The 21,610-nt window shown below is 37.6% G+C and overlaps 3 protein-coding genes across 3 annotated transcripts; 1 reads left to right on the top strand and 2 right to left on the bottom strand.

Annotated features, from left to right (window-relative positions):
- The first annotated feature begins 2,321 nt into the window (after positions 1-2,321).
- Positions 2,322-11,137, top strand: LOC108681609 (probable cysteine--tRNA ligase, mitochondrial). The gene is made up of 14 exons (XM_018170659.2): positions 2,322-2,496; positions 2,685-2,788; positions 3,717-3,805; positions 4,168-4,285; positions 4,700-4,877; positions 5,371-5,617; positions 5,984-6,117; positions 6,770-6,898; positions 7,467-7,618; positions 8,032-8,478; positions 9,022-9,165; positions 9,846-9,956; positions 10,509-10,563; positions 10,941-11,137. The coding sequence occupies exons 1-14, from the start codon at positions 2,403-2,405 to the stop codon at positions 10,964-10,966; spliced, it is 2,028 nt and encodes a 675-aa protein (XP_018026148.1). The 5' UTR covers positions 2,322-2,402; the 3' UTR covers positions 10,967-11,137.
- A 1,633-nt stretch (positions 11,138-12,770) lies between these two features.
- Positions 12,771-17,970, bottom strand: LOC108681599 (clumping factor A). Its single transcript, XM_018170648.2, has 2 exons — positions 16,514-17,970; positions 12,771-14,482 (listed from the first exon to the last, which is right to left on the bottom strand). Exons 1-2 carry the CDS (start codon positions 17,858-17,860, stop codon positions 14,252-14,254), a joined length of 1,578 nt encoding a protein of 525 aa, XP_018026137.1. The 5' UTR covers positions 17,861-17,970; the 3' UTR covers positions 12,771-14,251.
- A 2,869-nt stretch (positions 17,971-20,839) lies between these two features.
- Positions 20,840-21,199, bottom strand: LOC108681585 (putative uncharacterized protein FLJ45035). The gene has a single exon (XM_018170631.1). It carries the CDS (start codon positions 21,197-21,199, stop codon positions 20,840-20,842), a length of 360 nt encoding a protein of 119 aa, XP_018026120.1.
- Positions 21,200-21,610: the final 411 nt, after the last annotated feature.

The following is a 21,610-nucleotide window of genomic DNA, read 5'->3' on the forward strand; positions in this document are numbered from 1 at the left end:
TAATTATTTATTTTTTATTTCACCTTCATTAGGCTTTGTAGATGAATTTCACATTTTATTTTTTAGGTGCCAGTTTTTATTGCGCTTACTGTATATGGATCATAATGGATGGCTAAAAAGGGCACTTATTGCCTTCAATAATGGCCAACAGGCCAAGGTGGTGTTTACCACTGAGGGATTTTTGGGCAAACAATTATTGATAAGTCTATTCATTAGCTTTGTAAAGTTTGTATGGAGCAAGGTAATGAGCTAAATATTGACCATTTAACTGGCTTCAATATACAAAAACAAGTTTTATGTCCTATAAATCTACCAGACTCTACCCTCTATACACACCGACTAGTAGTGATTGAGTGACTGACTGCACTGTTTCCATTTAATTTAGACCAATAAACCAATACTAAACATAAACTGAGCGATAACCAAACAAACCTCATACGACTTGGAACGAAACTTAAGTTATGAGAAAAGCTAACACTGTTTGAAATGAACATGTGCACAATTCAAATATTTTATATACAGTTACTGCATTTAATTATTTTATATATAGTCTTATAATAGTAATTGTTTTGTTTCTAGTTTTAAATTCACATACGGTATTTAAAGATTGAAATTAAATATTTTAATTAGAATACTTGTAATAAGGTGGAAAATCTTTCTAATTGCCTAAAAGGTCAATACAATCTTAACCTCTCAATATACAGGGTGGGGCAGAACTGATTGAGCAGTTTTGAGGTAAAATAAAAGAATAATGGAGGTACATGAAGAAGAAAGTTTATTTCCTTAGAGGTTAGCATAACACACCATTTAGAATACTTACCTATATTTTGAAAACAATATCTGGAAGATGGGGGCCGGGGCTGTTAGCTGCAATACACTGTTGGAGTCGTTCTCAGAGGAGGGAGTATCCGTAACAATGAATTCCGATCACAAAGCTGCAATGTTGCAAAATTTCTTGCAGCCCATGATGGAAAACATTGTCGAAAATGAAGCATCTGGAGATGTGTGCTTCCAGCAGGATGGGGCTACAGCTCACACAGCCCGAATGTCACTCAATGTTTTGAAACGCATGTTCCCGGACTCTGAGGGGTGATTTACAGTGGCCTGCGAGGTCACCTGATTTGAGTATTTGCGATTTCTTTCTTTGGGGACATCTAAAAGAAAGGGGTTCAGAGTCGCCCTCACACCCTATCACAGCTAAGGGAACGGATTATTGCAGCAGAGGTTATGGCCATACCTTGCCATATGTGTGAACGTGCTGTAGGAAACTTCCCAGAACGACTCCAACAGTGTGATGCAGCTAACAAACCCCATCTTCCTGATATTGTTTTCAAAACATAAGTATTCTAAATGGTATGTTATGCTAATCTTGAGGAAAATAAACTTTCTTCTTTATGTACCTCCATTACTCTTTTATATTGCCTCAAAACTGTTCAATCAGTTCTGCCCCACCCTGTATAAGCTATCTAACACATTTAAATTGTATATTGTAATCAATATATAACAAATAGCCAAATAGTTAAAGACTACTTATAGCCTTATAAGAATTAGCTAAGCTGCTAGCTATGTACAATGTGTTGCACACTTGATGCCTCTGTACCAAAAACATTCAATTTATTGGAACCTAATACACACTAAAGGCAACAAGTTTATATACCAATTTGTCATTCATGATACATTTATACCAAACCATGAATAACAATACCTCAATATAAATTAAAGACTGCCACTCAATATATTTAAATATATGAAAAAATCAAAAAAATAAAAAAAATCATGATTTTTTATAAAAAAATCAAGTGATTTAATCACATGATTTAATCATTTTGATTTAATCATTGCCAACCCTGTGTTAGACAGAGAGTGTCTGACTTTCAGACTCTCTGTGACTCTGTTCATATTTTATTTATGTCTGAGACTGTAAAAATGGAGTATTTTATGTATTTAAAAGAGTATTTATATAATAGTAATAGAGTATTTTATGTATGTCTGAGACTGTAAATAAAATATTCTACACAATAAAAGTAGCCTCCTGCTATATTTTACCTATTTATAGGTATTACAAGGCTCAGAATGAAGCCATCATAATAACAGAAAATTTCTTAAATACCACTGCTGCGATTGAATGTACCGTAGCTTTTGTGGTAGAAAAAAACTCCATTGTGAGATCTTTAACAAGATAAGGTTTCTGTAACTTTTCACTTTTTTTAATTGAGCTTGATTTTTACTCAACAAGGCATGTGAAATATATTTATGCATGCATTGATGTTGCTATGAAAAAAGTTTTACAAAAATCTGCTACTAATTATTTATTTTGGTTCTAAATTCTCTAATTTCAGTGAAACATAAATTAAGTAGTATATATTGTTGAATTTCTTCTAGTGGAATGAAATTGTATAAAAATGTTTCTTCATAAGCAGTGCAAAAAAATGTACAATTATTCCCACATTTTTAGATATGGGGCTGTCTTGCCCTCGCTCCGCTTTCTATCATCTGGTTAGTATAATAATACCATGATAAGGTACCTTATTTAGCTTTGTTAGTAATTGATGAATGCTCTCATATGCCTGTAATTTAGCATTTCTAAGCTCCTGTCATGTTATTTTATGAATTCTTGAAAGTACGTAATTGTTATGAATAATTAATATTACTGGTGAGACTTTCAATATTTTAATTTTTTTCAGGTTGTTTTCGTTTCAGTCAGCCATGCAACAACCTTCCTCCATGGGAGCTTCCTACTGGATTTGACACTGGAATAGAAGTTTATAACTCAGCAGTAAAAACTAGGGTTTGTCCTAAACTGTACAAATTTAAATTGATGATTCATGATACAATTTTTAGGTTGGCCTTTGCCACAAATTTCATTAGATAAATTTTCTCTATGACAGAATTATTTGTAATGACTTTGAAATTTAAAAAAATAAAATGCCTAGATCTGTATTGAAATGTGTTCTTAAGTGGAAATACTATTAAGCTTTCCATCTTTTCAGCCAGTATGATGATGCCTGATGCTGAATGTATAAAAAATTTTTTGTTAATCTGCTACCAGTAATAAAAAAGATTTCTAGAATTTGTAAAGAAGTATGGAATCCATTACACACAAAGGAAAATTGCACAGTATTGAAAAAGCCAGTTATAATTGTTCTACCAATGAGTTTCAATTCAAGTATTAATCATTCGTACTGTAGAATCAGTTACGTCTTATGGAGTTACTTTTAGGCTAATATGGCCTAGTATCTGTTATCAATGACTGCAAAAACTCTTGTGTAAGTACTGATGCTGCAAGCCATTCCTACCGATGTCCACATGCCTTATTAGGGCAATATTTTACACACCATTAATGTTTTTGAATTTTCATAAAAATGTCTTATGCTTGATGTATACAGTACGTACATCTAAGTTCACAATAGAATACAAAAATTAAATAACAATGTTAGTTATTTATTTTGGAATCTGCTTTTGTACAGACTGGATCTTTAGTTGCTGCTAACAAAGCTATTTGAAATGAATAGTGGCACTAGCATCGGAGAGCAAGTCATAGAAAAATTTATTCATTATTTTATTTATGCAAAACTAATTATCTAAAGTGAAAAAAATCAGTTTAAAGTGAAGAAATCAGTTTTGGGAATTTAACTAATCCTTTAATTTTGCTGCTTGCATTTTTCACATTTGTTTGTCATTACCACAAACTAGTCATATTTTGCTGTATTTTTTAGGTGCCTCTTATAACCAAGAGACCTGGTCACCTGATGTGGTACATGTGTGGTCCAACTGTGTACGACTCAGCCCACATCGGTCATGGCCTGTAAGATTAAATAAAGCTGAGCTGAGTTAGGCTGGTTTAGGTTATTTCTGACCAGATCAATGAAAGCAAATTATTGGTGCTTGAAGTTTTGCCTTAGTTAATCTAGGTAATTTTGACTGTTGCTTTGGCCTATTATTTCCCATTGATTGAACACTAATGTTCTTTGGGTCATTGATCAGTGTAGGTTGAATGCTCATTAATGACTGTGTAAAAAATATCTAAAATAATAGATGTATATGTTTTGTTTTATTTTATTGATTTTATTGTCAAAACATATCCATCTAAATAATAGATGGATATGTTTTGTTTTGTTGTTGATATTTATTATTGCTCTACAACTAATAATCAGTTGATTTTCGCAGCTGCTATCTCCGGTTTGACATCATCCGACGTATTTTGAGAGACTATTTCCACTTAAGCGTCTTCCAGGTCATGGGAGTCACGGATATTGATGACAAAATCATCAAAAAAGCAAATTATGTGAGAATGCTGCAGAAATGTGGTTTGTATGTGTATACTATTTGCTTGTCTAGCAATATTTTTTATTTACAAAGTTTCTGTAGGTAGTCTTTCGGTTCATAAAAATACCTAAAATACCTATCACATATGATATGGAAGGTTGATGCCTTGAATTGTTTTAGATTTCAGCAACACAGGCAAAGTAAGCTTACCATGATTATATGTAATTTGAATCGACTTGTTATAAACTGTCAGAGGTATCTAGTGATGGAATAATTTAATGGCTTTTATCAATCTTATTTTGAATTAAGTAGCCTTTTCCTTCTTTTTCCATGTTCTACTAAAATTTTGAGCCTAGCAAATTATTTGTAATTGAATTTCTATGTCAAGGTAGAGTTTTTCTTGGCATTTTCACTGCACATTGATTTGTTCCAGTTTAAGAGCGATATTGGGGAAGTGAGCCGACACTTTGAGGCTGAGTTCTGGCAAGACATGTCACTGCTGGGCATCCAGAGGCCGGACAAGACCATGCGCGTCACAGAACACATTCCGCACGTCATCCAGTTCGTGCAAGACATTCTCGATGCCGGCTTTGCATACCAGGTTGCTGATGGTGAGTTGCTATCAGGTTGTTGATGGTGAGTTGCTATCAGGCTGCTGATGGTGAGTTGCTATCAGGCTGCTGATGGTGAGTTGCTATCAGGCTGCACTGATGGTGAGTTGCTATCAGGCTACTGATGGTGAGTTGCTATCAGGCTACTGATGGTGAGTTGCTATCAGGCTACTGATGGTGAGTGGCTGTCAGCATTCTGATGGACGATTTCAGTGTTCATATATCATTAAAGCTTGACCGTATACTTGCTTCAGCTGTTATATTCCTTTGCACTTTTATTTTCAAGTATTGGTAGACACGAGTCAAATATCAATGCCGTTATAAACCGATTACATATTACATATAAACATTACATATAAACCGATTAGACATATTAGTGATGCTGTCCTAATTTGATCATATTTTTTGCCCAGCTGTATAAGTTTCAAGTTGTACGTATTTATTTTGAAGTTAACTCAATGGCTGTATGACGTGACATTCATTTTCATTGCAGGTTCAGTGTTCTTCAATAACATCGCCTACAGAAAATCTAGAGGTCTTCATTTGCCTGAGGATTTTAAATGCGAGCTAAGCGCTGATGACAGCTTTGAGGCAAGCCAAACGGACGCGCAAGACCCCCACAAGCGACACCCCATCGACTTTGCGCTGTGGAAGGGAAGCAAGAAGGACGAGCCTTCATGGCCGTCGCCCTTCGGCAGGGGCAGACCTGGCTGGCACATCGAGTGCTCGGCCATGGCCAGGTTTGTGCATTCCTTCAAGAATTTACTATGTAAATTTGTTTATGTGAAAAAGATACTAAGTTTTAATGGAATCACAGTGGAAAATATTTCTAGAAGAAGTACCTTTTATCGTCATCTATTATGCAAATTTTACAATAGTCTTTATTTTTATTTTTTGCTACACTTACATTTTGCGGTTCACAAGTTCATTTTGTATTTGAATTCTAAGTTCACCGTCATCCGATTTTGTTTACATCCATATCATTTTATTATGTATATGTTCGTAACTCTTATGTAAATATTTATGCTATATTTGAAATTCGCAGTTCACCATAAAATAATTTTTGTATAAATCCGCGTATTATGGTATTATTTATTCATTTACAGCTCTGTGTTCGGAGACACACTGGACGTCCACAGCGGAGGAATAGACCTGTGGTTCCCTCATCACTACTGCGAGGAAGCTCAGTGCTGTGCTCGACACTCTAGCAACATCTGGACCAACTACTGGTGGCATTCTGGTCTCTTCAAAATTATATCTATAATAATGATTTTTATTATCAATGCAACACACTGTTCGCACATTGTGATTGATTAGACAAGTGACATGACGTGACTCGTTTCTTTGCAAATTCTCGAAGCTTCTCTGTTTTAGTTGTACACTCTGTGCGTCTAATAACTGAAGCTGATCTTGCAATAATACTGCCATTTCTATTGGTATTTTAGTTTCGCTTGTAGATCTTCTTGTACCATATTTTCTCCTGTTGTATAATTGAAAGAAAGCTCAAATCATTTTGAATTAAATTATTCCTTAGTTGATGATTTAAAATTTCCACTGAATGCTGTTTATTTGCGACTGGGCTACGATTCAATCATCTATTTTCAATATGAGTGACCTTGTTAGTCATTTGTGGTTAAAATTCTAAGTATAGATGAGTTGGTTTGTTATTTCATACAAGCAACTTATTGTTTCATTTATGTTCCACCGGCAAATCTGCTCATTCTTAACTTCAAATTTTACTCCCCCACTTTTTTGAATTGACTCCCGATAATTGAATTGACAAAAACTTTTCCTCCTCAAACATGTCTAATTTTTTCTAATTGTCTTTCTATTTCAATTTGAATTGATTGTTCAGATAACATCAGCATAATTATTTATTTCATCCTTCCCAGGACATCTGACAATCGATTGTGAAAAGATGTCGAAGAGTATAGGGAACGTTGTGAGCATCCGGGAGCTTCTGCAGACACATTCAGCCAACACCTTCCGACACTTCGCCCTCACTTCCCATTACACAAACCGTTAGTGGTGCTGGCAGCTTGGCCTCAGCTTTTGCAGTGCATGATGTGAAGTGTGTGTTATGTTCTGAAAGCCATTCAAGACCCGAGCAATGTGTTTATGAGTGTGTAAAGTTGTGCCCGACTCCATGGCTTAGGCAAGGTGTGTGTGAAGTTGCGCCAGGCTCATTTTCAACGGTTAAACCGTTACTAAATAACTAGTGCATGGCTGTAATAATTGTGGGTATAAAAAGAAACATTTCAGCTAGCGTTTTATTTTAAATATTTGAATTTACGTTTTTGTTGATATTATTTAGCTTCTTGTTTGTCTCCAATTTTAAACACCTTATGTCAAGAGCCAACATACATCCAATATTTGGTGGCAATGATATGGATTTACGAAGCCAACCCAATACTGATTTTTTCCGGCAATCTCTCTAGCCTTTCGTCAAGAAACCAATAACGGGAATTAAAACTATGTCTGTGCAAGATCGAGGCTGCAAATAATGTTGACACTCTACAATTCTGATCCCAACATTGACAGGTGATTCGTTGACGCATTTACGCTGACTTAATATTTCTGGCTGTACAGCGGTGACATATGGAGACAGTACCTTGGCTCAGGCTGCTAATCAGGTCTCCAAGATTCAAGAGATGCTGAACGCGGCTCATCATTTCCTGTCTTCCACCCCCAAAGTCGACCTCATTCGCACATCTTCGTGCGAGCAGCATCCTCTGATGCAGGTAAGAACTTTGAGCTTCCCGTAGAACTCACGATGAATTAAGAAGCCATCGCTTTAGTTGAAAGAAAAACGTTGAACCTATGTATGTGCTTTAGATTAGTACTGTAACTCTAATAAAGTTTCGTTGTTTGCAATGTGTACTTGATTATCTGGAAATGTTAATTATCATAGTCAATGTTTGGTGAAAGCCATTCAAATAAAGTGGTTCCGAATCTCTTTTTTGAGTTTCATTATCAAAAATCAAAACGCGTTGAAATTCGTCAAAAGTTCTATTGAAAGTTTTTGAGCTGTACTTGATTGGATATTTCACACATTTTTACTTACGCATACATCCGTTACATTCTATTGACCTGTTTTAACAAAATTTTCGAACAATCCTATAAAAATGTTGAGTGTCTTGCTTCTCTTCGACAGGCGTTGTTGCAGACCAAAGCGAATGTGGACGACTGCCTGAGGCATGATTTCAACACCGCAAAGGCTATGCGTTCAATTTTCGCCTTAATATCTCTTACTAACAAATATCTCTATAGGGAGTCTCTAGGGAAATTGAACTCTATCGACAGCTCTAGAGAATCTAGTGTTTCTAGTCAACTCACAAATAGTTATAATATAAATTTAGCCGCTGAAAGTGGACATTGTATGAATGAAGTTGTAGATATTTCGTTAGCCTCTTCCAAAGAATTAACTAGTACAAATCATGAAAATAGTAATGAATTGGAGCTACATTCCGTAGAAAATGAGTTAGGGCACGAGGCTGAGGCTGGGCAAGAGGCTGAGGCTGGACACGTGGAGATTGCGGCCGTCAGGAACTACGTGCTTGGCCTCATGACGCTGCTGGGCATGAACTACAAAGCCGGACATGTGAGAAGATTCAATTTAGTGCCATTTTCTTAATATTTATGTAAACCAACGCGTGATTTTCTAGCTCTTTCTCGAAAGATTAGCGTACTAATGAGAGCGTAGAAAAAGGTGTCCGTGATTCAGGTATATGGTGAATAGAATATTTGGAAAAATTCAATTCTAAAACAATCGCTCAAAAGTTGCACTTAACGATTTTAGATAGACCTTGTTTGGCTTCACACATCTTTTTATTATGAAACATTTATTATGGGCAGATGAACTGAACTATCCACATCTTTTATAATACAGATTTCAATTGATGGTCACTCATGTTTAAATAATTTGTCATCAATCAGAACTATTGTATGACTATCTCCTTATACTAGTACTTTTAAAATCCATGCTTAATATACTCTACCGTTAAAATATCTTAATTGCAAGAGCAATTCATCAGGGCAGATGCGATCAGACTCTAATTTAGTTACTACTATTTCCTTTTTAACGATTGACGATACGAAACAGGTGTATTTTTTCTTTGGATTTACCAATTTACCTTCGTTCCAGGAAGTGCAATCGAGCAAGTCTGAGAGCTTGGAAGCCTCGTCTGACTTGGAGAAGCGTTTCCCTGACGTGATGCAGGCGCTACTGACCTACCGAAACACTGTCAGGGATTTTGCTCTACTAAAGAACATCCCGGCTGGCCAGTTCGTTAGTCATAAATATATCATATAAGTGCCATGTTTTCTTGTATATTAGCTGTTTCAGTGACGCTTTGTAGTCACATCCAACACTTGCGTTGGTATTTTAAATTGTTGGCTGTTAGTAGGAATGGTTGTCGAGTTCTATCAGTCAGAATTCATCTTCAGCATTAAGAAGAATGAAATATTTTGAAGGCTTAATAAATTGTTTGATTGCTCGAATAAGAATTGTGACAATAATTTGAATCACAGAAAATGTTTTCATTAAAAACAATTCGGTGACCAGTTTCATCATCAATACCCAGATGAGATTCCTAATGGCTGCTGTTCAAAGCAATGGTAGGAATCTTTAGGCAAATAGTTGAGGCAAACTTCTACAGTTTTTGCAAGAATGATAAGAGGGATAAATTTCCGAAACCGAATTTTGGCTTTCACCTACAGTGCTGCAGATGTGAGGATTTCGATATCCATGAATTAAAGAAAAAAACTTTATACAATTTTTATAGCTCCTGCGATGAAAATTTTTAAATATCTGTATTTTTCCGTTTCTAACAATCTTAATGGTGCTGGTGATGAAGCTAGTCTCCGAAACAGTTTCAATGTGACAATAGTGAATTTCCTAAGAATTTTCTTCAACTTCTGTTAGATGAATTATTGATAATTATCAAATGTTATTCACTTTGTTGACAGAAGGCGTTGAGTAAAGAAGAGCAGAGAGCCAGGCGTCAGGAGATGGCTCCCCTGCTACAGGCTGGCGACGAGCTCAGGACGCGTCTCAACGAATGCTCCATCCTGATCAAGGTGTGAATTGTTTAAAGTTCTAATGATTATGGATCTCTATTTTTCCAAGTTTTGATAAAAAAAATCTGGAGAATAATTGCACCGTCATGTCATTTTATTCATTACTAAAATTAATCCTAAAGTGAAATTTTTTTGAGAATTAGGCGATACGATGATAACGTGTATGAGAGTTCCTACAATGTTTTGGAGTTTTCAGTTGTCAGAATGCAATGACGGGTGAAAATTATTTTTGAAAATATTATAGCTTGCTACTTACCCTCTCAATGGAACTTTATACCTGCTTACCTTTATACCTCGTTTATTGTACAAACTTGATTCGTATTTGTATGGAAAGAATTCGTATGCGAATGAACTGAACAAAAGTTGCCTTTGAATTGCAATTAATTTAGTTATGTTACTCATGTATCAGTTTCATGTGACACCTCCATGCCCGCGTGTCTCCACATGAAATTAATTATTAGTTTTCATGCTTCTTTCCTTTCATTTATTTTCTCGTTACTTATCTTTAGTATTTTTATTTAATACAGATTTATTGTGAACTGTGTGTTTCAGGATCTGAAGGAAGGCTCGAGCTGGACGTTCTCCGATCAACTCGCTGGACGAAAAGGTGAATGATGCTAACGTTGAAGCGCTCTTATTCCTACTGGTAATTGAGTGTTTGATTCTCCCTGCTTTAATTTGCGACGGACAATGAAAAGCACATGAAATGAACTATATTTGTTTGTAGTTTGAATGGTCAAGTGAAATCTTGTTGTGCTCTTGCAAAATTGAAATCATTTACCTTTCAATTATTGAAACCGATGTCATAAATTCTTTACTTTTTTCATTGATAAAAAATGCTAAAAATATAAAAGACTCTCCGCAGTTTGTTTTATTAACAAAATTATTTTCATAATCTCAAATCTTGGGCCTGCTTCTGGAGGTTATTTTTGATGCACATCAAGCATTGCATTGCCTTTAGATTTTATATTGTTTTTTTTTCAGCTGATCGAGAAACTGAGAAGAACTAAAAATTATAGCTCCGTGAGCTGAGCTGTGATTTACACTTCTTGACCTCGACACCAACGCTTGGCTGCGTATCGAGTCCTCAATCATCATTCACTGGAAATTTTGTATTTTTAGTCTTTTTAAGATATTCTTTGTAAGAACCAACGCAATATTCTGGGTTCGATTCTAATGCTTCTTAATTTCATTCATTTTTTTTTTCATGCGGTAATTCCTCATAATCTTATCACGCGGTATTATTAAAGCTGGAAAATTCCTTATGAGGAAATCATCTTGACTAATCGTCTTTAAGTTATTTCAAATAAAAGGGTGCTAGTATTGGTAACTAAGATTGTTCTTGAAAAAATTAAAATTCCAGAAATTCTACAACAAATTTCTGTGTGTCTAATGTGGTTTGGTGACTATGGGTAAGTATTTTCTTGTTGAGGTCTTCTATCGCTGTGAAGATTAAAAATTATTTAAGAGGTGTCGTTGGTGTCTAGTTTTCGTTTCCAAAATTCATGTTGTGATATATGAACGTATCTCAGTGTTGATTATTAATAGGCTTGTAGAAATTATCATGAACATTCTAAATTTTCTTATAATTTTTACTGTCCTTGAAATTCATTTGTTTGCGTGACACATACAAAGTTGGAAGATGCTTCTAGGCAGCCGAGTGGACATCTCTTCTGCACGCTGCAGGACAAGGCCCCGTTGGTTCATTAACCTCTTTGAAGCTACGGCACACTAATTTTGATGTTAATACTGTCAGCGATAATTATACAACAACCCACCAAGTCCTGGATCGACTCCTGCTGAAGGGGCTACGCTCGCTTTTCAAGCCTCTGTCACTATCAAGATTAACGTTTAGAGATCTTGCATAATTTTGTAATTGCCCTCTCATAAGAATGCCATCCAGCTAATTTGCAAGGAGAAAAACATTCTACCAAGACATTCAAATTGTTTTGCTAGTGAAGCCAGATCTCATTTTCATCCTTTCCGCTCAAAGTTTTGTGATGATTCATTTTCCAAGGGCAGTGTGTGTGACGCAATGATATAGTAACCGGATATTTTCGTATGAGCGACGTGGCTGTTTTGATCGGAAATTTTTCATATCTTGCTCGACGAACAGCACGTGGACAGAGACACAACATACTGAACATATTTAGCAGTGATTGCAATGGCACGGTAGTCGTAAAAAATACCTATCCGTATTTGTGATGTAATACTGCACAAGAAAATTATTGAAGGACGAAGATGCCTCTTCTAACTTAACGGATGTTTCCGTTTAGTTGCGGCGGGTAAGTTCCGTGTTCTAAATGAAAGTCCTTGACTACCTTTATCCATTTCTGCGGCGGATGCGACATTGCTGCCACTGTTTGTTAAACATCTTTGCCACAGCCGTGTCTTGGTAACTTTTTTCCTGATGTTCATTGATTTCGGCCATTATTGTTACATTCTAGTTTCAAGCCTGTTGATTTTTATTGAGTAATGTTTTCACGGTTTCTTGGCCTCAGTATACCGAGCAAATCTGAGCACATGATGCACGTGTCTTGAAACTGAAAATTATTTAGTTCATTTTCTAGCGTTCAATCTAAATCGGCAATTCTCGTCCTTGACCGTCTTGTGTCATTCCCAGTTAGTACTCCAACAAATGCTCGTGTGATGATAATGCGCTTGATTACAAATAAAATTCCAGCGCAGCCTCGACCAATCTTTACTAGTGAGTATTTACTTAGGTTTGGTCAGGCGGTAAGGGAGAGCCGCGATTTGTTTATCTTGTCCTCGTTATTTACTCAGAACATTTTGGATATCAATCAAACAAGGTACCAAAAAAACTAATATTTATTGTTCAGAAGAAAACGATCCTAACTGAAAGACGAGTACAAAATTATTTACAACAGAATCGAGTACACAGCGGACTCTGACCTCAGTTACAGTTCATCGCGAATAACTGGGTTAAAAGGGAATAGGAGAGAGTTCAAATCATGCCAAGTGGGAAGGAAGAATAGTTATACTGGAACGTTTCACTCGAGCACAGTAGGTTGTTACATGGTAACTTGAGGTGAACTTGGGATTTTGGGACTTGAAAAGTGATATGGTAAACTTTATCGTACGTTCGTTTCAAGTTTGATCTGAATCCGTCACACACTAGCGGAAATGGCCAATTAGCAACAGGCAAGAATTGAAGCAATGCAATTTAAAATCTACCAGTTAATCTAGGAGCCAACTATACATGCACGCGCTGTCAGAAACTAGTGCATGACGAATCAAGGAAAAATGCGCACAGGCATCAACTGAGAGAGCCTTCACTGAAAGAAGCCTGAGGTAAATTAAATTTAGGCCGACCAGAACATTACACGGGCGATCTTACTCTGGAATACGATGATAACTATGATATCGTGAGGACAACATCCAAAACGCAATGCTCCATTAACGAATCAAAACATTCGCAGAATTGGCACTCAACCTGCGACGATCGTATTGCTGATCGAGAATCAATCCCCGTATTAAATGCGGAATCAGTTATAAGAAAAATCTAAAAAGCTGTTGAGCGGGAACGTCATACAGAAAGTTCCATAAAAGGATGTGCAGTGAAACAATTAAGCCTCCCTCCTAAACTCCTATTCTACGGAACATGTAATCGATGCGTTAAAAGACCGTAAATATTTAAGTACAAAAACATGAAATTATTAAAAACGACTGACAACAAAGACAAATATAGAGATGCACTAGCACACATGAGAACATATTTTAGACTGGATCAAATTCTATTAAAAAAATCTTCTTCGAGCAACTATCAAGAGACTTGCATTTGAAACGTGCGCCACATGGAATGTTACACACCAATTACAGCGACAACATTCATCCTTGGGAATGAATCATTTCATTAAGGTCGCTTACCAATTCATACATGGAAAGAGCTAAACCAAGGTGGCTATGAGCTTAAATACAAGCGAAATAAGCCCTGTCGAAACTTGTATGAGTTTCTTTCTAGGATGTCCTTATGCTGCATTCTGACGCATCTATTTTGATGATGAAAATCCCAGCTCAACTGAGGATAATTCACATCGTATATACCGGGAGAATAATATTGATATCTTAGAAACTCTTCGAAGTTCCATGCATAAAATTAAAACGAATCAAGTGCGAAGAAGCGAAGTCTACGATGTACAGGGTTCTGCGTTTCGTACAGTATTTCGAAAAGCTTATGTTGTAACGGTAGTTTTCCTCATGATATTGATTTAAACCATTAAATAGTGCAAAAGTTCCGTTGCATTTGATAATACACACGAAGGCACTCGTGAGATTTAGAGAGCCGTCTCTTTAGGAGAATGGTGATGATCGCTGGGAAACGCCGTCTGCCTGGCTGTGGCACTACACGACCGTGCTGGTGAGCTCAAGGAATTGTGATGCTGTCTGGGGTGATGGTGGTGACCGCTGCTTCTGTGATGATGGTGGTGACGAGAAGGATGCGATGATGATGCTGAGCATGTAATGGATCTGGATGGCTTGACGTCTTGTAGTCGCCGTAACAAAGCCTGTGAACAAGAAAATAATCATGAAATAAAATTGACCTTTACATCATTGAATTGCAGTATCCCTAGATGGAAATTGCGACGCAAACTCTCTGTGGATTTCTGCATCAAATTCGTTTGTTTACTTTACTATTGTTAAGATTTAAATAACTATTGCCTAGGTATATTTTCTCTACTTATGGCAACCAATGATTGTTTCTTTGCTCTTCATCAAAGAATTTTCTCAATATGTACATAGGTAACACTTTAACTCAAATATTAAAATGAGTTTTAAAAAGAAAACAATATGAAAAAATACACATATATGATTTAGGTCACGTCAACACTCAGAACAATCGTTCAACACAACCGGCCACTGACGCATTTCCGAAGTGCGCTATCGCTAATTGCCTGAACAAAGCTGACTACTACGAACTTAAACGTATCACTGATAAGTCTTGAGGCGAGTCAACTAAGATAGTGTCAATCAAAGCTCAACAGTAATTTGAGAGCAACATTTATACTGATTAAAGGAAAATAAAGATTCTGTTAAAGAAAAATGAATAAGTAAGTATGGTATTATCCATTGTAACGTATAATATGAAAAATGAAGATGAAATTCCGGCACGAATGTTGTCATAGAAGTATTTTGAGAGCTATGTTGCATGCGGATTAGATGTACGGCGCTGGTAATAATCTGAAAACGAATACGAGAATTTTTGCATCTATAAACAGAATCGAGGCCAAGCGTGGCACGTTGGCACTTTATGCAAATAACGAGGAGACAAGAAACGCTAACTGAACCACCCGGAAAAGTCATACGCTACAACGGTCCTAGTGTGTGCTGTATTAGCCACTCTCTTCTTGTTACTCATATATCGAGTATGCATTTGCATGCTCAAAATGGCTGAACTAATAATAAAGCCTCAAAGCTCAAACAAAGCTCCTGGAGATTGAAATTGGGTGGCAATTAATTGAATAATCAAATTATGCACTCAAGCCGTGTTGCCATATCGTGTTGAACTCTAGGTAAAATGCCAGTCTCGAGGCCATTCATATGTATACGACTTCTATTAAAAAAAGAGATTTGGAGCTAGTGATTGTGCGTGATACACTACATCAATGCTTTCTGTTAATAATTAAACTTAAACGTCCATGATCCAAAACTAGATTCGGAATGATGATCAAATACTAGATAAAAATTTATACTGAAGATAACTCGACTTGAGCTTCTAAAAATTTATAATTCTTGAGATAGATCGAAATTTTATCATCAAACTTATCTTGATAATAAACTTCAAGTCGTATATATTGGCAGAAAATAGGCTGATATCGATGCGGCCTACTCAAATGAAGAACAAAACGCAAATCCGAGTTGTGGATCGGGCGGCTGCTACACCAACGCCTGAGTCATGAGCTCGCTAGCATCGATCGCTCACAGCAGCAACACGCATCGCATGACGCGCATCATATCGCGATGGCATTGAAAACAACACACGCACTGCGCATTTTTGCATGATGGCATTGAAAACAACACACGCACTACGCATTTTTGCATGATGACATTGAAAACTGCACACGCCTCGAGAGACTAAGTGTTACCAGATATAAACAATACGCACGTCAGTAACGTCACGACACTGACGACAGGACAGGCAAAATGTGGCTACACTTGCATGCACTGCGCATGATCGCATCGTCGTACGCTGATTCACCACATGGTGAAAGCGCGAATAAAGCACACATCCCACATAATATTTGAATTGGGACAACACAATGAACACATGCACCTAAAAATTCTCGCAATGTAACACCAAAAAACATCGCGCACACAGAAATCAAATTACATCTTACAATTTAAACTCGTTCGAAAATAATTTGAGTTTCACTGATCATATATAAAAGATCTTTCTCCGTTTGGAATTTCCCATGATTGAACAAAGTCAGTTAAGCGTCAAACTATGTGCTAATGTGGCAAAATATTAAAACTGATTCAATTCAGCACTCTGAATGAATTCATATAGTAAACATTAATTACAAGCTTCACTAACTTACCAAATTATCCTTCTTAATTCCGTCTTCTTGCTTGCGCCGATTGATGGAAGAATTCGACGGTTTGGAGATAGAATGTTTTACCCCGGCGTGACTGTACGGGGACTTTTCGCTCCTATTGCTTACGGCTAATAATTTTTCTAAAATAATTGAGTTATCACGATTAATTATTCTTACTTCTTCGTTTGTGAATGACATATTTTTTCGCCTAGGTATCGAGCTTTTTCTGAGGTGTCTGTGATGTGGATTGACTTGAATGGCGTTTATTTTTGAGGCGGAATCCAATGGAGGTAAATTGTGGTTGTTCAATTCTTGTAAGTTTTTATTTTTCTCGTAATCCGCTCCGTTGCTTCTAGATTCAAGCCCAATTTTCAACAGAGCTTGGACAACTAAGGACATGTCTGAGTCAACGCTGGGATCACAAGCACTTCCGTAGAAATCGTCGTTGCTGAATTCCTGTTTTGCGTACTGGTGTTGCTTATGGCTTTCCTCTTCTATTTCATCCTCGACGTCGCCTTCGTGTCCTCGATGGCTATAGTGCCGCATAAATGCTGGTTTAGCAGATGTGGCTGAGGGAAGAGTTTTTCGCGTGAGAACGGGTGAGAAGCTAAAGGGGCTTGAGCAGTTCGATACTAAGGGGGATACATCAGTGATATCGCTGTCACTGTCGCTTTCAAAGTTCTCATCATCGTCACTGTCGTCAGTATCATCAGTTTCTGATGATAAGTTTGAATTTTCACCATCCATGATGAGTCTTGCTCCTCTTTCGATCATTCTGTCGACTTGCGATGTGGGATTGTCATCATCGCTGCTATCACTGTGATCCGCATCAGTATCGCTATGATCGCTGGCCTCCCAATCATTCTCAGAAGAAAGATAAGGACTGCTAGAACGACCATAGGTGCAAATATCGGGGTTAACTCGCTCCATCTTCGTGGCCAAGTTAAGCTTTGCACAACCTACCTCGAGCTTGCCTGCAGCTACACTGACTTGCTTGTGAAGCTCACCTCCGGCTTTAATAGCACGGCTGTCTGACTCTGAGTTCCGCTGCACGTTGTTCGCTCCCTTAACTATGCGTATTTTTTTCTTCTTTGTCCCGCAAGAAATGTCCTCTAAACTAGAATTCACAATGCCTATTGCTTCACCGCTACGAGTCTTGTTCTCAGTTATGGGCGAAGGGTAAGCAGGCATGCTAGGAACAGCGAGAACAACGCTACCATCACCACCACTGCTCGCACCCGCCAAAGTCCCACCTTTGGATGATTCACTCTTGTCTATATTAAAAGAACTTTCAGTAAGCACACCTTGCGACACTGCTTCGGTCGCAGTTTGGCTTGCAATGTCAGCCATTGTGGCTTACAAGCAGTTAAATACTGCTCTCCTTTCCAGTTCGCCATTGACTTCTGGCTGAACAGTGAGCTTGAGGTGCAGCGACCGCCGCCTTCACTCGGCCACGGCCTCAACTGGCCAGCCAGTCAATGCCTTGCCATGGCTGCCGCAGCTGAGCTACCAACCGAGCTCAATCTTGATATTAAACCAAATTTGCTTGAATTTCGAAGAAATTTTCACGTTTTTTCCGCCTATGAATGAGCTCAATATTTAAAAATTCAATCCAGTAATGCTGAGTACCATGTTTACGCCAGATTAACAAACGACTTTCGAATTGACGTCATTGTATTCAAACCGAAACTCTTGACGCAATGACGACGTCACTGTTTGGAGGGCCAAGGTGCATTGTTGCCAGAAGAGTGTGGGAGGTGTGAGCACTGAGCACTGCAGCAGTTGCTTTGTCTCTCATGAAGTACGCAGCCTTCAACTCGTGCATTTCTAACTTACACGAAGAAAAATTGCGTTCGTTTCTATCTGTTGCCTTAGCAACTCAAGGTAATTAATTGTCCTCGACTCATTTGGCAGAAACAAATACTTCAAATTCCATCGACTCACTAATACTCCCTGCCTGGTCATAATAACTGATTACACCATAATAATGTTGATTTTTTTGCGGCTTTTATAGTTTTAAACCCAATAACTGTCCTACGTAAATTAATTATTGATTCTGGCCAACTAGAGAAGCGTAGAAAGCATTTCTTGTCATGTTATATGTAATATGAGTCATGTTTCCAGCTGGCTATAGCAAACAGGAAAATTAAAATTGAAAGAAATGCGCCTTCGAGAAATTTAAGTAATCAATGTGAAAGGGAATCAGAAACTTTGGGCCGTTCTTAGTATCAGAACTCAAAAACCTATTTCTCGTCCATTAGTGGTGTGCTTAGGTCGAAGAGCCATCAGTGATAGGCTGACGAAATTAGGAACTCATAAGAAATTTTGAGAGTACGGTCCCAGTCAGTTGCATTAGAAATATTACCATGTTCAAATAATTACAATTTACAATGTATAATTATTAATTACAATATATGTTAGGAGCAAACTCTCATTTAAAATATAGACGAGCAAACCCGCAGACATGCCTTCAATTCGTCTCCATAAAAAAAACGTTTATACCAGAGTACATTCAATCATCATTGCAGTGAGCTCGTATTGTTGAATTATTTAACTTTTTTCATTGAATTCAATTGCCACCTCGTCTTCATTGTTCTTCGAATAGACGCAGTAATTACCCGAAACTCGATCCACTCTCCCACGCACTCATCTTTAATTCTAGAGAGGCCTTTCATCTCAACGATGAACCTACGCGGTGCAACGCCCTCGCACGGTTATTCATTCGCGTTATATGCTTTTTTACTGCTTCAATTTACTACTTTATCTGATCTGACCGTCTAATTTAACTGTAAATAAAGTGCGCGAAATTCAACTTTGAATATTCAAAGTAGTACCATCGATGGATATCGGTGTTCGTCACGGAACAGTACAGGGCTTTAGATTTTGAATATTTTCATTATTTCAGTGTGATTCACGAGAATTTCCAGATTTTAGAGCTCAATAAAATAAAGAACTAGTAAAGATATAATTACATTATGAGTTTTATTTAAAAACACATTACCCGAATTTTTAATAATTAGGTTTTAAAGATTACATCGGACAAATGACGGCCGTCATCGTCAATGCGTTTAGTTAGTCTATTTTTGAAGTTCCGTTCAACTCGCTGAAGCATATTGCCGGGTATGTTGGCGATGGCTTGGCTCACTTGTCCGATGCATTGTGACAACTGACTAGTTGGGATACAAAACTTCGTGACATGGTCGTTCATATGAAATACCCCCCGCTCTTTTCCTACGTACAATATCTGGGCTGCTTGGCGCAGAAAACAAAACAGGAAGTTTCCGTGAATCACACTGTATGGACATGTGGATAATGCTAATCCAAAGCGGTGACTAATGCTACAATATATAATACCTGGAAACAGGATCCAAATATGACTACATTGGTCATAGCGGTCTTCATTAACGACTTTAAACCGGTTCAAACCGCCAGGTAGCTGCTTTACAAGCGTAATCTTCAATGCAATTTCGTTACCATGAAGTCGTTATATATGCCTATTGGACCCATAATCTACATTGATGTCAAAAATTTTCTAAGTCAGATATGAAGTGAATTTTTTTTGTTTATCATTGTTTATTAAGGACGTCTTACTCGAATTATGAATATTTACCAAATTTCGAAGAAAACTCGTAAAGGATGTGAAGGACGGAAATTCCGATACGTTTTGGAGGTTGAAGGCCAACAATTACGAGTCTCCCATCTGATGTATATACATTAAGGTAAATTTAAACGTGCTAACAATGCTTTAATAATTCAAAATATCTATATACTGCTTAATGATAATTATCTCTCTTCTAAGTTCCTATATCTATCATTAGTCGCACTTAAATCAAGGACGAACCTTTCAATGAATTTTCAAACTAAATTTTATTTTATTACATATGATGAACCTCGTAGTCATGAAGACACTTGCAGAAAAACATATTTCTAAATTAACTACTATTATACGCCGCTTAAAGCGTTTCGTAACACGCGAATCAAAATATAGGGTTAAGATGTCGGTTGTTGAACTAAATATTTTTGATGCACTTATAGCAGATGATGGCGCAATGTTTTGGTCATAAATGTAGTTAATGGTAACATGACCCCATAAGAGATGATGAGAGTGCAAAGCCTCATGGTTGTTGCATTGTCTCATAAACCTAAGAGTTTTTGTGAATATAAAGCGTCATAATTGTAGTCTATATAGGCTCATGAACCCTAGAGATACTGCATAAGAGTGGCTGTCCTAAGGACACACCGACATAACGAGGGCTCAAAGTCTCAAGGCTTTAGTCTTGGCACTATGTCATGCCACAATTAAGTTAGGGCAGTAGACCACTAGCATAGTCACAGATCTTCAGGGCTACGTACGAACATCACGGCATCGTCACAGATGCGCACGAACATTGCAGCGTCTTCACGGCTGCGAACGAACAGCACGGCATCGTCACAGATGCGCACGAACATTGCAGCGTCTTCACGGCTGCGTACGAACAGCACGGCATCGTCACAGATGCGCACGAACATTGCAGCGTCTTCACGGCTGCGAACGAACAGCACGGCATCGTCACAGATGCGCACGAACATTGCAGCGTCTTCACGGCTGCGTACGAACAGCACGGCATCGTCACAGATGCGCACGAACTTTGCAGCGTCTTCACGGCTGCGAACGAACAGCACGGCATCGTCACAGATGCGCACGAACATTGCAGCATCTTCACGACAGCGTTCGAACGTTCGGCACGCGAGCAGTTTAACTATAACATAAATCATCAATCAATTACTAAATTTAGGCACCAATGAACGTTCACATTGCAATTGCTCCAAGAATAACAAACAAAAATAAAATTGACTGACTAGCTTAGTGCTAAACTGATACCCGAATGTTTACGAACGGTGTACGCGCCTACTGCCTCAGCTTATGCTGCGTGCTGCTTTGAAAATTGAAATAAATAGTCGACTTTTCTTCTTGATTGCTTACGAGTTTCTTATTTGCAATGAAGCGTGTGGCCCAGGTTGATGTCGGAGTTAAGCGCACCCTATTTCTATGTACAGTTTAATATTATCTACAACGCAGTAGCGATTTAAGCTCTTAGTACAACGAGTCCTTTGCTCTCT

Source organism: Hyalella azteca, unplaced genomic scaffold (genome assembly GCF_000764305.2).
Source record: "Hyalella azteca isolate HAZT.00-mixed unplaced genomic scaffold, Hazt_2.0.2 contig3861, whole genome shotgun sequence".
NCBI lineage: Eukaryota > Metazoa > Arthropoda > Malacostraca > Amphipoda > Hyalellidae > Hyalella > Hyalella azteca.